The 11,061-nt window shown below is 49.8% G+C and overlaps 3 protein-coding genes across 3 annotated transcripts; 1 reads left to right on the forward strand and 2 right to left on the reverse strand.

The window, feature by feature from the left end:
* Positions 1-167: 167 nt before the first annotated feature.
* Positions 168-3,938, forward strand: LOC130531997 (rab-like protein 3). Its single transcript, XM_057044188.1, has 7 exons — positions 168-173; positions 2,473-2,499; positions 2,580-2,709; positions 2,803-2,917; positions 3,005-3,155; positions 3,417-3,488; positions 3,695-3,938. The coding sequence occupies exons 1-7, from the start codon at positions 168-170 to the stop codon at positions 3,767-3,769; spliced, it is 576 nt and encodes a 191-aa protein (XP_056900168.1). The 3' UTR covers positions 3,770-3,938.
* LOC130526766 (mast cell protease 1A-like) lies at positions 3,864-6,047 on the reverse strand. The gene is given in 6 exon segments (XM_057034673.1): positions 3,864-4,159; positions 4,230-4,249; positions 4,252-4,489; positions 4,587-4,722; positions 4,823-4,970; positions 5,064-6,047. Coding segments are annotated over 6 exon segments (750 nt in total). The 5' UTR covers positions 5,116-6,047; the 3' UTR covers positions 3,864-4,003.
* Positions 6,048-6,245: 198 nt separating this feature from the next.
* Positions 6,246-8,892, reverse strand: LOC130526754 (UDP-glucuronosyltransferase-like). The gene is made up of 5 exons (XM_057034648.1): positions 7,982-8,892; positions 7,682-7,813; positions 7,255-7,342; positions 6,946-7,165; positions 6,246-6,672 (listed from the first exon to the last, which is right to left on the reverse strand). The coding sequence occupies exons 1-5, from the start codon at positions 8,840-8,842 to the stop codon at positions 6,396-6,398; spliced, it is 1,578 nt and encodes a 525-aa protein (XP_056890628.1). The 5' UTR covers positions 8,843-8,892; the 3' UTR covers positions 6,246-6,395.
* Positions 8,893-11,061: the final 2,169 nt, after the last annotated feature.

Raw genomic sequence — 11,061 nt, forward strand, 5'->3', positions numbered from 1 at the left:
TCCTGTGTAGCAACTTCAGTTTTGTTGGTAACCGACAGAGCTGCGAGGTTTCTAGCAGCGCAGCAACAATAAACCCCCAGAGGTACCAGCAAGTGCTAGCATGCTACATAGCCTTAGCATAGCCTCACCAACAACTAAGAGTGACTTATTTAAAATGAACAATAAACATGAGAGTGGAAACAAACCACCCCCATCCCCCTGCTCTCACCATCCCCACATCCTCCCTGCTTCACGGCTGACCAGGTGAGGGGAGAACTGAGGAAGCTCCGGCCCCGAAAAGCAGCTGGACCGGATAGAGTCTGCCCCCGGCTCCTCAAGACCTGCGCTGCTGAACTCGGGGAGCCGCTACAACGGGTCTTCAACCTCAGCCTGGAGCTGGGGAAAGTGCCCACCTTATGGAAGACGTCCTGCATCATTCCTGTCCCCAAGAAGAACAGACCGAGTGAGCTGAACGACTTCTGGCCGGTGGCACTCACCTCACATCTGATGAAGACTCTGGAGCGGCTCTTCCTCAACCTCCTCAGGCCCCAGGTGCAGCACGCTGAGGACTCCTTACAGTTCGCCTACCGGGACAAGGTCGGTGTAGAGGACGCCATCATCTACCTGCTGCACCGAGTCCACTCGCATCTGGACAAGGGGAGTGGCACAGCGAGAATCCTCTTTTTGGATTTCTCGAGTGCCTTCAACACGATCCAGCCCCTTGTCCTACAGGACAAGCTTCTACAGATGCGAGTGGACCCCTGCCTGGTTGCTTGGATCTCCAGCTACCTCACCGACAGGCCGCAGTTCGTCAGGATGAAGGACATCACATCTGACACTGTGGTCAGCAGCATCGGGGCTCCACAGGGGACTGTGCTGTCCCCCATCCTCTTCACTCTGTACACCTCGGACTTCTGTTACAACTCCGAAATGTGTCACATTCAGAAGTTCGCTGATGACACAGCCATCGTTGGATGTATCAGAGACGACCAAGAGGAGGAGAGTACCGGTGCCTGGTGAGGGACTTTGTTGCCTGGTGCCACAACAACGGCCTGCAGCTCAACACCTCCAAAACTAAAGAACTGGTCATTGACTTTGGGAGGGACCGACTGAGACCTAGACCAGTTCAGATAGGAACGGAGGAGGTGGAGGGCGTGCAGACCTACAAATATCTTGGGCTGTGGCTGGACAACAGGCTGGACTGGACAAGCAACACGAGGCAGCTGTACAAGAAGACCCAGAGCAGGATGTACTTCCTGAGGAGACTCAGATCCTTCAACATCTGCAGGAAACTCCTCTGGATGTTCTACCAGTCTGTGGTCGCCAGCGTCCTGTCCTACGCTGTGGTGTGCTGGGGGGGGGGAGTGTGACAAAAGCAAACCTCTCCAGGCTGGAGAAGCTGATCAGGCGGGCCAGCTCGGTGGTTGGGATGAAGCTGGAACCTCTGGCGACAGTGGCAGAGAGGAGAACTATAGACAAGCTGCGGAGCATCATGGACAATGACCGCCACCCTCTGCACACTGTCCTCCACAGCCAGAGAAGCCTGATCAGCCAGAGGCTGCGCCTCCCCAAGTACAGGACAAACAGACTGGGGGACTCATTCATCCCCCGAGCCATCAGGCTGTTCAACTCCTCACAGGGGGGGAGGAGGGCCAACAGAAGGACTGGAACAACACTGCAATAACATAATACTGGGACATCCATTCATTCAGTTCATTCATTCATTCAGTTCATTTATTTACATTTCTACAGTTTTATATTATATTCTATTTTTAATTTATTCTGTTGTATTTCTTATTTTATTCTATTTTTATTTTTATTATTTTTTAATTTTTTTAAACAGTGCTGTACGTTTCTTTGGGGAGATGCTAATTTCCCTAATGGACACCCCCTAAAGCAGGGGTGGGCAAACATTTTGATTCGTGGGCCACAATGGGTTCTAACATTTGACAAAGGGGCCGGACCAGGAGCAGATGGATGGATGGAGTGCTTTGGTAACCTCACCTCATTGGAGAAAAAATACACATCTTGGGATATTGAGAAAACATGTGCTTTAATTTCAAATGAAAATGAAGAGAAGCATTACAACAAAATATCTGACTTTGGAATGAGTCTTAAAACACTTAAAATCAAATGAATAAAATGTGCCTTTTTAAAAAAAAATTAATAACCATTTCTATTTTAAAGCACTGAAAGTTCTGTTATCCTTCAGGATATCACCATCACTCTCCTCCTGACTGTCTTTTTTCTAGTGGGAAAACACCAGAATTGCAGTGAAAATTTAACATTAACAAGGTTTATTCATTTAATTTTTCAAGTTTGGCGGGCCGGATTAAAACGTTTAACGGGCCACGTGTGGCCCCCGGGCCTTAGTTTGCCCATGCCTGCCCTAAAGGGATCAATAAAGTACCCTGATTCTGATGATTCTGATACTTTCACCGCAGTATTTTCTGTTAAGTGGATGTTCGGGTAAGAACATTAAACCCTCGTCAGTCACCATATGACACTAAAACAAATACGGTAATTGTGTTTATTGTGTTCACGATGCTGCTGAAACCTGAGTCTTTAACCTGAGTTAAATAACATTACATCCTGCACAGGTTCAGGACTATAAGGAGGGAACACCCGAGGAAAAAGCATACTACATCGAACTCTGGGATGTTGGAGGATCCATCGGCAGCGCCAGCAGTGTCAAAAGCACCAGAGCAGTTTTCTACAATTCAGTAAATGGTAAATATATACATATGACTATTAAAGGAAATCTGACTTCTAATTTGAATCAAATGGTTTTAGTAAGTTGTTGTTTTCTTCTTGTATTTTCAGGAATTATATTAGTGCATGATTTAACAAATAAAAAATCCTCACAGAATCTTTATCGCTGGTCATTAGAAGCATTAAACAAAGATTCTTCTCCAACTGGAGTGATTGTCTCAAACGGGTGAGCGTACATGTACGATATGTCGGTATAGTTTTGTGTTGTTCTGTTGATTCTGGAGAATTAGCTTCCTTTCTTCTCTCCCATCAGGGAATATGACCGAGAGCAGTTTGCTGAGAACCCTGTTCCTTTACTCCTGATTGGCACAAAGTTTGACCAGATTCCAGAGACCAAACGCAGTGAAGTTCTCACTCGGACGGCCTTCCTCTCTGAAGACTTTAATGCTGAGGAGATCAATCTGGTGGGTCAAATTTAGGCCTTTGAATTACTTTGGGTATAGATGGGCTAATGTAACTCTGGCGACACCTAGTGGTGGTTTAACTCGACCTAATGGATTTTAAAGCAAAATCATTTGCAGATTAACTCATTTGAAACATTCTATAGTGACATTCTCAGTTCAAAGCATAATAATTAGGACGACGTAGGACATGTGAGAATGAAACCAAAACTGTCTGAGTGGATGTGACTGAAGTGGTTTTCTGTTTGTTTTCTGCTCCTCCAGGACTGCACCAACCCACGATACCTTGCTGCAGGCACCTCAAATGCGGTGAAGCTGAGCAGGTTTTTCGACAAGGTGAGAAAGTCGGCGCTCTTCACCGTGATGCAAAATTTCCCCGAGATGCATCAGATCCGTCCGCTGTGTTAATGACAACCTTTAATGCTGATATTAAACCTCGCACCAGCAGAAGCTCAAGTACCCTCTCAACCAATGTTCTTGTCATTTGAGAAGCTCTGCATTTGCTGGGTGATGCATTTAAAGTCGCCCTCTTTCCCCGACAGGTCATAGAGAAGAGATATTTCACAAGAGATCCAAGTCAGGTGAGTCAGGTTTGCATTAATGAGCTTGCACTATGACTGAGAGCGGCGGTCTGGGGGCGGTTGACCATGGTGCACCGAGAGGACACGTCTCATTCACTCGTACTTTCTCCACCTTAGTGTAACCCAAACCTCTTTCTGTCTTTTTTTTTAAACATTCCCTCCGCAGACGTGAGCGTAAAGAAAAATAGACTCGTAGTTTTCAGTGTGTGCGTTTTTAATTTTGGCTCAAACTTCAGAAGCGAGACGTTTTCGGCCACTCTTGGTCGTCCTCTAGAATCTCTGCATCACACTCTGAATCCATGGGACAAAGAAGGAGAGTTTCATGAAGACGTGGGGAAACTCGTCATGGCTGCACTTGTCGAGTACGGTGAACGCCATTAACCCCCGAAGCTTGTTGCTGCAGAGCAGCGGTCCGCCGGAGTCTCCCTGCAGGGGGACAAAAAAAGACGTTCAGACGCCGCCCCCCGTGTCGGCTGCTCACACCGTTGCTCCTTACCTGGCAAACTCCCCCTTCTTTCTGTCAAATTTGGTGCAAATCATTTGTGTTCCATTAAAATGCTGCTGCCAAATATCTTTGCACTTGAATCTGGACAGCGTCTGCTCGGTGGCCTCCTTCAGCACCTTGGAGGTGGGCTGGTCCTCTCCAGTCTGCCCCCACCCGGCCACGGCGCAGCGAAGGTGGTCTCGAATCCTCCCGCCTTTCTTCGGGAGTTCGATGGGTCTCACGTACTTGTTCAGCACCGCCGCACGTTTGAGCTGAGAACAGTGTAACTGTCGGTGAACACACCACAACACCACCGACACTGGGGGGGGGGGGGGGTCTGGCAGGATGAACACACACGTCTGTGTTTACCTTCAGCAGCATGACATCATAATCGAACTCTCCGGTGTATTGGGGGTGAGGGATGAACTTGGCCACCTCCATCCTCTGCTGGCTGGCCTCCTGCCTGCTGATGTTGTGAGCTCCGAGGACCGCTGTCATCCCGGCGCTGCGGAGCGAGAACAGAGGGCAGCTGAAGGTCGAGCAGAGGGCAGCTGAAGGTCGAGCAGCTCAACGTTGGAGGCTACGTTTCTGCGGCGCGAGCTCACTGTTTGCAGTGTGCAGAGGTGAGGACAAAGTCCTGGCGAATAAGTATCCCTCCACAGGTGTGGTTTTTCCCAACCTGCAGTGAAGCCATGTAGGGTCTGGAATGAGGCTTCGCCTCTTTCCCACCCACGATGCCGCTGTCAGACGCCCCTTCGGGAGAAGCAAAACCAAAACGAAGCAAGACTCCAGAATAAAAACTCGTCATCAGTCAACATCTGTCTGAAGTTTAGAGGGACTTCTTACCGGTGAAGGAGAGCAGCTGAAGAGAAACGATGGCCCAGAATGTGACGTTCATGGTCTCTGAAGGCTGGTAAAGCTGAGAGTGAGACCCCCCCACCCTCCACTGGCTTTTATTCTCTCCCACCTCCAGCGGAAACAGCACAGAAACCACCACGCCGAGACACAAAGTGAGGTGATTCTGTCACGTTAATGTTGGTTATATCGGGTTAAAATGGCTTTTGATCCTTTGATTTTAAACTGAACAACTATTGAGGGGGTTTTCTGTTGAAGCAGCCGTAAGAGAAGCGCACACAAACGCACCACGGGCACAGCTCGTGTGCACGGCTCCATCATTTTAAACCGAGTAGAGACGTGCTGCCCCTCTTTTCCTGTCTGTTTTATTTAAAAGAAATAAGACTGAAAAATGTGTTTAAATTCAAATGCGCGCTGGCACAGAAAGGTGTGAGATTCACATTTCCTGTGCAGCAACTTCAGTTTTGTTGGTAACCGACAGAGCTGCGAGGTTTCTAGCAGCGCAGCAACAATAAACCCCCAGAGGTACCAGCAAGTGCTAGCATGCTACATAGCCTTAGCATAGCCTCACCAACAACTAAGAGTGACTTATTTAAAATGAACAATAAACATGAGAGTGGAAACAAACCCAGACCATCAACCCAGACCTCATCAGGAAGGAGGGCTGCCAGCAATCATCCATTTCTTCTTCTCTCTGCAGGCTGAAGTTCATATAATTGACGTTTGATGCTTCTTTTCTCCCTCATTTCCCAGCATTATTTCTCCCTTTCATCTTGTGCGAGGAGCAACTGTGTGAGCCAACTCTTGCAGCTCTGTTTAGGCCAGGTCAAGACCCCAAGACGTGGGGGGGGGCTCTGTCAGACTGTGTAAACTCTTTTTATTAGTTCATAGCAAACCTGGCAGGGATTAATGATCTTGTTGTACCAGGCTACTTAAAAGCTGCTGCTGCTAGCTGCGTGTAATCCCATCAGATTAAGACTAGTAAAGAGCTTTAACGTTGTGTTGTTTTATGAGATTTGCTGCATCGACCCTGCATATTTTCTCTTAATCACTGGTTGAGCGGTTACTTTCACCGCAGTATTTTCTGTTAAGGTGGTAAAAACCAGGATGTTTAATACGCTAGACTGGTAAAAGGCCAGAGACTAATTCAGCCTTTCAAATCAGACACCAACATTTTTTTTAAAAAAAGGAAAAGTAAAAGTTTATTTCCTCGGACTGTTTCCAGTGTGAACAGGATGCAACAGTGGATACAGTACACAACCATCGTGGTGCCCCCCCCATCCTTCACTTTATTGCAGAATTGATTACCTAAAACAAAACTAACTACTCCTTTTTCTTCTTCCCCGTTCTTAAACACCTGCGAATGCAACACGAGCAGCACTTCAGCAGCGCCCACAGGACGGTCAGGAGGACAACGGCGAGGAAGCCGATGACGTCCAGACTGTGGTACTGGAACCAGTTCAAATCGTGCGCAGCCACGCGGAGGTGCTCTGCACCCTTGTGCCTCATGACGAACTCGGTCCAGAAAACAGACAGTTCTAATGGGGCCACGGGCCGGTCCTGGTTGATCTGGGACAGCTTGACGATCTTCTCCTTATAACTGTGGAGAGAAATGTAGCTTAAAATGCTAAGTACGAAAGAAGTCCACAGACAATGTTTGTGCTGTACGAAATAGTTTGTATGTATGTTCCACTCCATATAAAATATGTGTTATTGGTGTATATAAGAGGTGAGCGCGCTCTTCGTGCACTGACCTCACGTAGAGAATGAACAACCCCCATCAAATGTGTCGTTTCAGCTAAGCTAATCACTCATGAAAGTTCAACCTCTTCACATAATCCCATTAATCATGAAGGACTTCCGTCCATCTCACCTCTTGTCGTGGGTCATCTTTTTAAGCGCGGCGACCACCTTCTCGCTCGTCACGTCGTAGATTCCGAGCCTCTCGGCCACGCCGCGGTGCACCAGGTGGTTGACGTTGTCGCCCTGGTCCCCGAACAGCGGGAACATCAGCATGGGCACGCCGTTGCAGATGCCCTCGTAGATGCCGTGGGTGCCCCCGTGCGTGATGAAGACTTTGGCTTTGGGGTGGGCTGAGGAGCACAAGGAACGAGACACGTTTCCGTGACAACATTCGCGCGGGATGGCAGCGTTTTCCACACACCGGTCTGCAGGGACGTACCCAAGAGGTCATTCTGAGGCAGCCACTTCATGACTTTGACATTCTTGGGTGCGTTTTCGGGCACGGCTCCGTTGTACCGCCACAGAACCTGAAACCCAGAAGTCACAGCTTTCACATGAGTTGTGAGACCGGCCCGTCACCGCCGCTAATGTCCCGCTTTAACCCATTTAGAAACTCCTGTCGCGACGTTCAACATTTGTTCTGCATGTTTAAGCTAACATTAGCCGAAGAAAGTGTTTACAGAGCAGGACATTCATGAGGCGACTGAGGTTAACCCTCGATCCAGGCTGGAATCTGCACGTCACCTGACCAGGTTATCAGTTTGCAAATGTTTGATGGGAACCTCTCCGAGAGCTAACGGAGCGCGCTGGCGCTGGCGCTAACGCAGGACGCGGCCGTGATGTGATGCGATGCCGTCGTTTGTTACCCTTTGAGGAATCTGTCCAAAGGCGGTGAAGAACTCCTTGGCCTTCTGCTCGGGCATGTTTTCCACCATGGAGCCCAAAGTAAAAACGATGAATCCGTCGTCTCCCGATCCGTTCACGAACTCTTCGAGGTCCTGCAGGGAGGTCGGAAAAACAGGACTTTAAAACAGCGTTTCCAACATTCCGGCGGAGCTGGATCCATCCATACGTCCACAAGCACTCTGTCAGAATGTTCCCCCCCTTCCCCCCCAGTCTCATCATCATGGTATTACCCTGTCACCCCTCCCCCGCACACGACTCACCGCCGGCAGCGCAGCTTTCTTTGCACAGTTGATGCCTCCGATGAAAGCCGTGTTCGGCATGACGGGTCGGGGATACTCGAAGGTGAAGTCGTACCTCAGGAGCCAGAAAGCCCCCCGACTGAGAAGCTCCCTGTACGACTGGACGTCCGACATGTGCCTGGTGACCAGCCGGTCGAACTCGCGGTAGATGATTTTGCACATGTAGGACTGCACGAAGTACATCAGCATGTTCTTCACCCTCTGGGGGAAGTTCATCACGTCGCTGTTGCCCGAGAAGGCCATGGGCACGTAGGAGGGGGGGGCGGGGCACTGGTTCGCCTTCAAGTCCAGCTCGCACGGAAGCCCGCGGAGGAAATACACGGCGGGAACGTTGAACAGGTGAGACAGGATGGAGCCGCAGGGGAGGAACGGGTCGGTCAGCACCACCTCGAAGCCCTGCTCCTGCAGCCGGGTCATCAAGGGCTGGTTCCTCAGCAGGCTCTCGCAGCCGCTCACCTGCATGGTGGTGAAGTTCACCAGGCGCTCCACGTTGACGAATATGTCCGCCATCGTCGGGGGCTTGTCGAAGAGTCCGTCCTTCAGCTCATTGAAGCTCCCGTCCAGGTCCTCTTTGGAATACGGAACCTGGTAGATCTCCGTCCTGTAGTTCTCTGAGCTTTTGATCAGCAGGCTGGTTTCAGGCACCAGCACCAGCACGTCGTGGCCCCTCTGGACCAGCTCCTTCACCAGTATCTTCATGCTGAGCCAGTGGCTTCCATCCACAGGCAGGACCAGGACCTTTCCCGACTCCACGGGCCGCGGCCCGAAGCAGCAGAACCAGGCCAGCAGCCCCAGTGTTGGAAACCACCCGCTGCCTCTCATAGTCTGTCCTGACGCTGGTCCTCCTCACAACTACTGGCAGCTGCTTCGTTGGTGGGTCTTTATTTGTGGGCGTGTGTGTGTGTGAGAGAGAGGGAGTGTGTGTGTGTGAGAGAGGGAGAGGGAGTGTGTGTGTGTGTGTGAGAGAGAGAGAGGGAGTGTGTGTGTGTGTGAGAGAGAGAGAGGGAATGTGTGTGTGTGTGTGTGTCGTGTGTGTGTGTGGTGTGTGTGTGTGTGGTGAGGTTCTCCAGGAAGTCGAGGCTGTGTTTGCAAAAGGGCTATTATGTAATCAGACAGAGCAGAGATTCCCTCCGGTCTTTGGTGGAAAAGGGTCCAATTTCAGATCAACACTCGCCGTGCGCTTTCAGCTTTTCCCGACGTGCGTTCCCATTTTTCCTGCCCGTGAAGTTGTTCCGTCCACGTTCACGTCATGTTCGTATGGTTTTTTTTTTAAGTCCTGCAAGTCACGGTGGCTCTGCATGTTCAGGCTAATCATCGGTACAAAGTTCCCTCTGTTTACTTTAGCTGCTTTGCCTCCCCGTTTCTCCTCCCTCTAAGTGTGTGTGCGTGTGTGTGTGTGTGTGTGTGCGTGTGTGTGTGGTGGGGAGGGGAGGGGAGGTGAAAAGGCGCTCGCGTGCCTTTTCTAACCTCCAGGTTCTTTAAGGCTTCCCTTCACACGCACAGGTGTACCTACGCCCATTATGTTGGGGAGGATAGCGTGCAAAGGCAGCTGTAAGCAAACACCAGCGCCGCCCCAGTGGAGGGAGACGATAACATCAAACGGGAGCTATTAATGGAATGTTCTGCAAGCTCTGGCTCCAGCTGAAGGGCTGAAGAGCAACTGTTGCACACATTTGAAGACGGGGAAGTTTGAATGACAGTGCTTTGGTGTGTGTGTGTGTGTGTGTGTGTGTGTGTGTGTGTGTGTGTGTGTGTGTGTGTGTGTGGTGTGTGTGTGTGTGTGTGTGTGTGTGTGTCTGTGTGTGAGAAAGGATTAACAGCTGAGAAAACTACAAATCTCTCTTGTCCAGCTGTTCCTGCTTCCCCCTGCTTCAGGGTCCCAGTTTGTGCAGCTCGTTCATTCTGTGAGTAAAGGGGGGAGGGGGAGGTTAGGGCTTGGCATACACATGACCCCCCCCCCCCACACACACACACACACACACACATACACACACACACACACACACACACACACACGTAACATGATCTGCTCTGATTGCTCCACTAAGTTAAGCCTCATTTAAAAAGAAAACAACCTGAGCACGGAGCGTTTACACCCCCTCAAAGAGACGAGAAGTCTCTGGGACACACACGCATGTGTTTTCTCTTATTCTGTTTATTTGTATCTGCAGAGGAGGAACATGGGGGGACATGGGTGTTTGTTGTCTGTTTAAGCAATCAGGATAACTCTTCCAGAGGTTTGTGCCTGAGCGAAGCGAGAAATGGGAAGTGACTTCAAACCGAGAGGGGGAGGGGGGTCTTTAAGGAAGAATCAGTCTGAGGTGGGGGGGTCCTAGAGTCCCCCTGATTGCTGTCCGCTCAACCACCTCCACCTCAACCACCCTGAGATTAGCCGAATTCTCTGACAGAGCTCATTCACCAGCACTTGTGTCCCAACAGATGACACAACGTTGTTATTACAACATTAATTACTATCCTTAAACAGAATGAGGCAGCTCTTACGCAACGCTGAGCTGTGTGTGTGTGTGTGTGTGTGTGTGTGTGTGTGTGTGTTGAGGGGGGTGTTTCACAACCTGCGCAGCGCCCACGTGCACTTAATAATCATTTATTCCTGGTGAGGCTGAACTGTTGGGGTTATGTTCCAGTTCAGCTGAGTCGCTCTCGTCTCCTCCGTCGGGTCAGAATTGGTGGAAGTGCCGCCTGCTGACCGGGCCGGGCCCACATCTCAGAACCAAACTTCCTGCTCTTCCTTCCACGCTCTTCCACCCTTAGACAAAGGAAAGGACCATTGTTGGTTCCAACATATTTCCATGGGGGTGGGGGGGTAAAAAGCAACACTTTCAGAACAATTACTCAACAACTAGTAAAGATTTAATTATTAATATTTTCTGTTTCATCTCCAATCTCAAATGTCAAAACCAGATCATTAGGACATGTTTTATGATAATTCCGTGACCAGCGATGTCGACCAGGAGGAGATAGGTTCGTGTTAAGAGCTAATCAGCTCATATCTCCAGTGACATTTATCACAGCAGAGGTGA

This window comes from Takifugu flavidus, chromosome 1 (genome assembly GCF_003711565.1).
Source record: "Takifugu flavidus isolate HTHZ2018 chromosome 1, ASM371156v2, whole genome shotgun sequence".
NCBI lineage: Eukaryota > Metazoa > Chordata > Actinopteri > Tetraodontiformes > Tetraodontidae > Takifugu > Takifugu flavidus.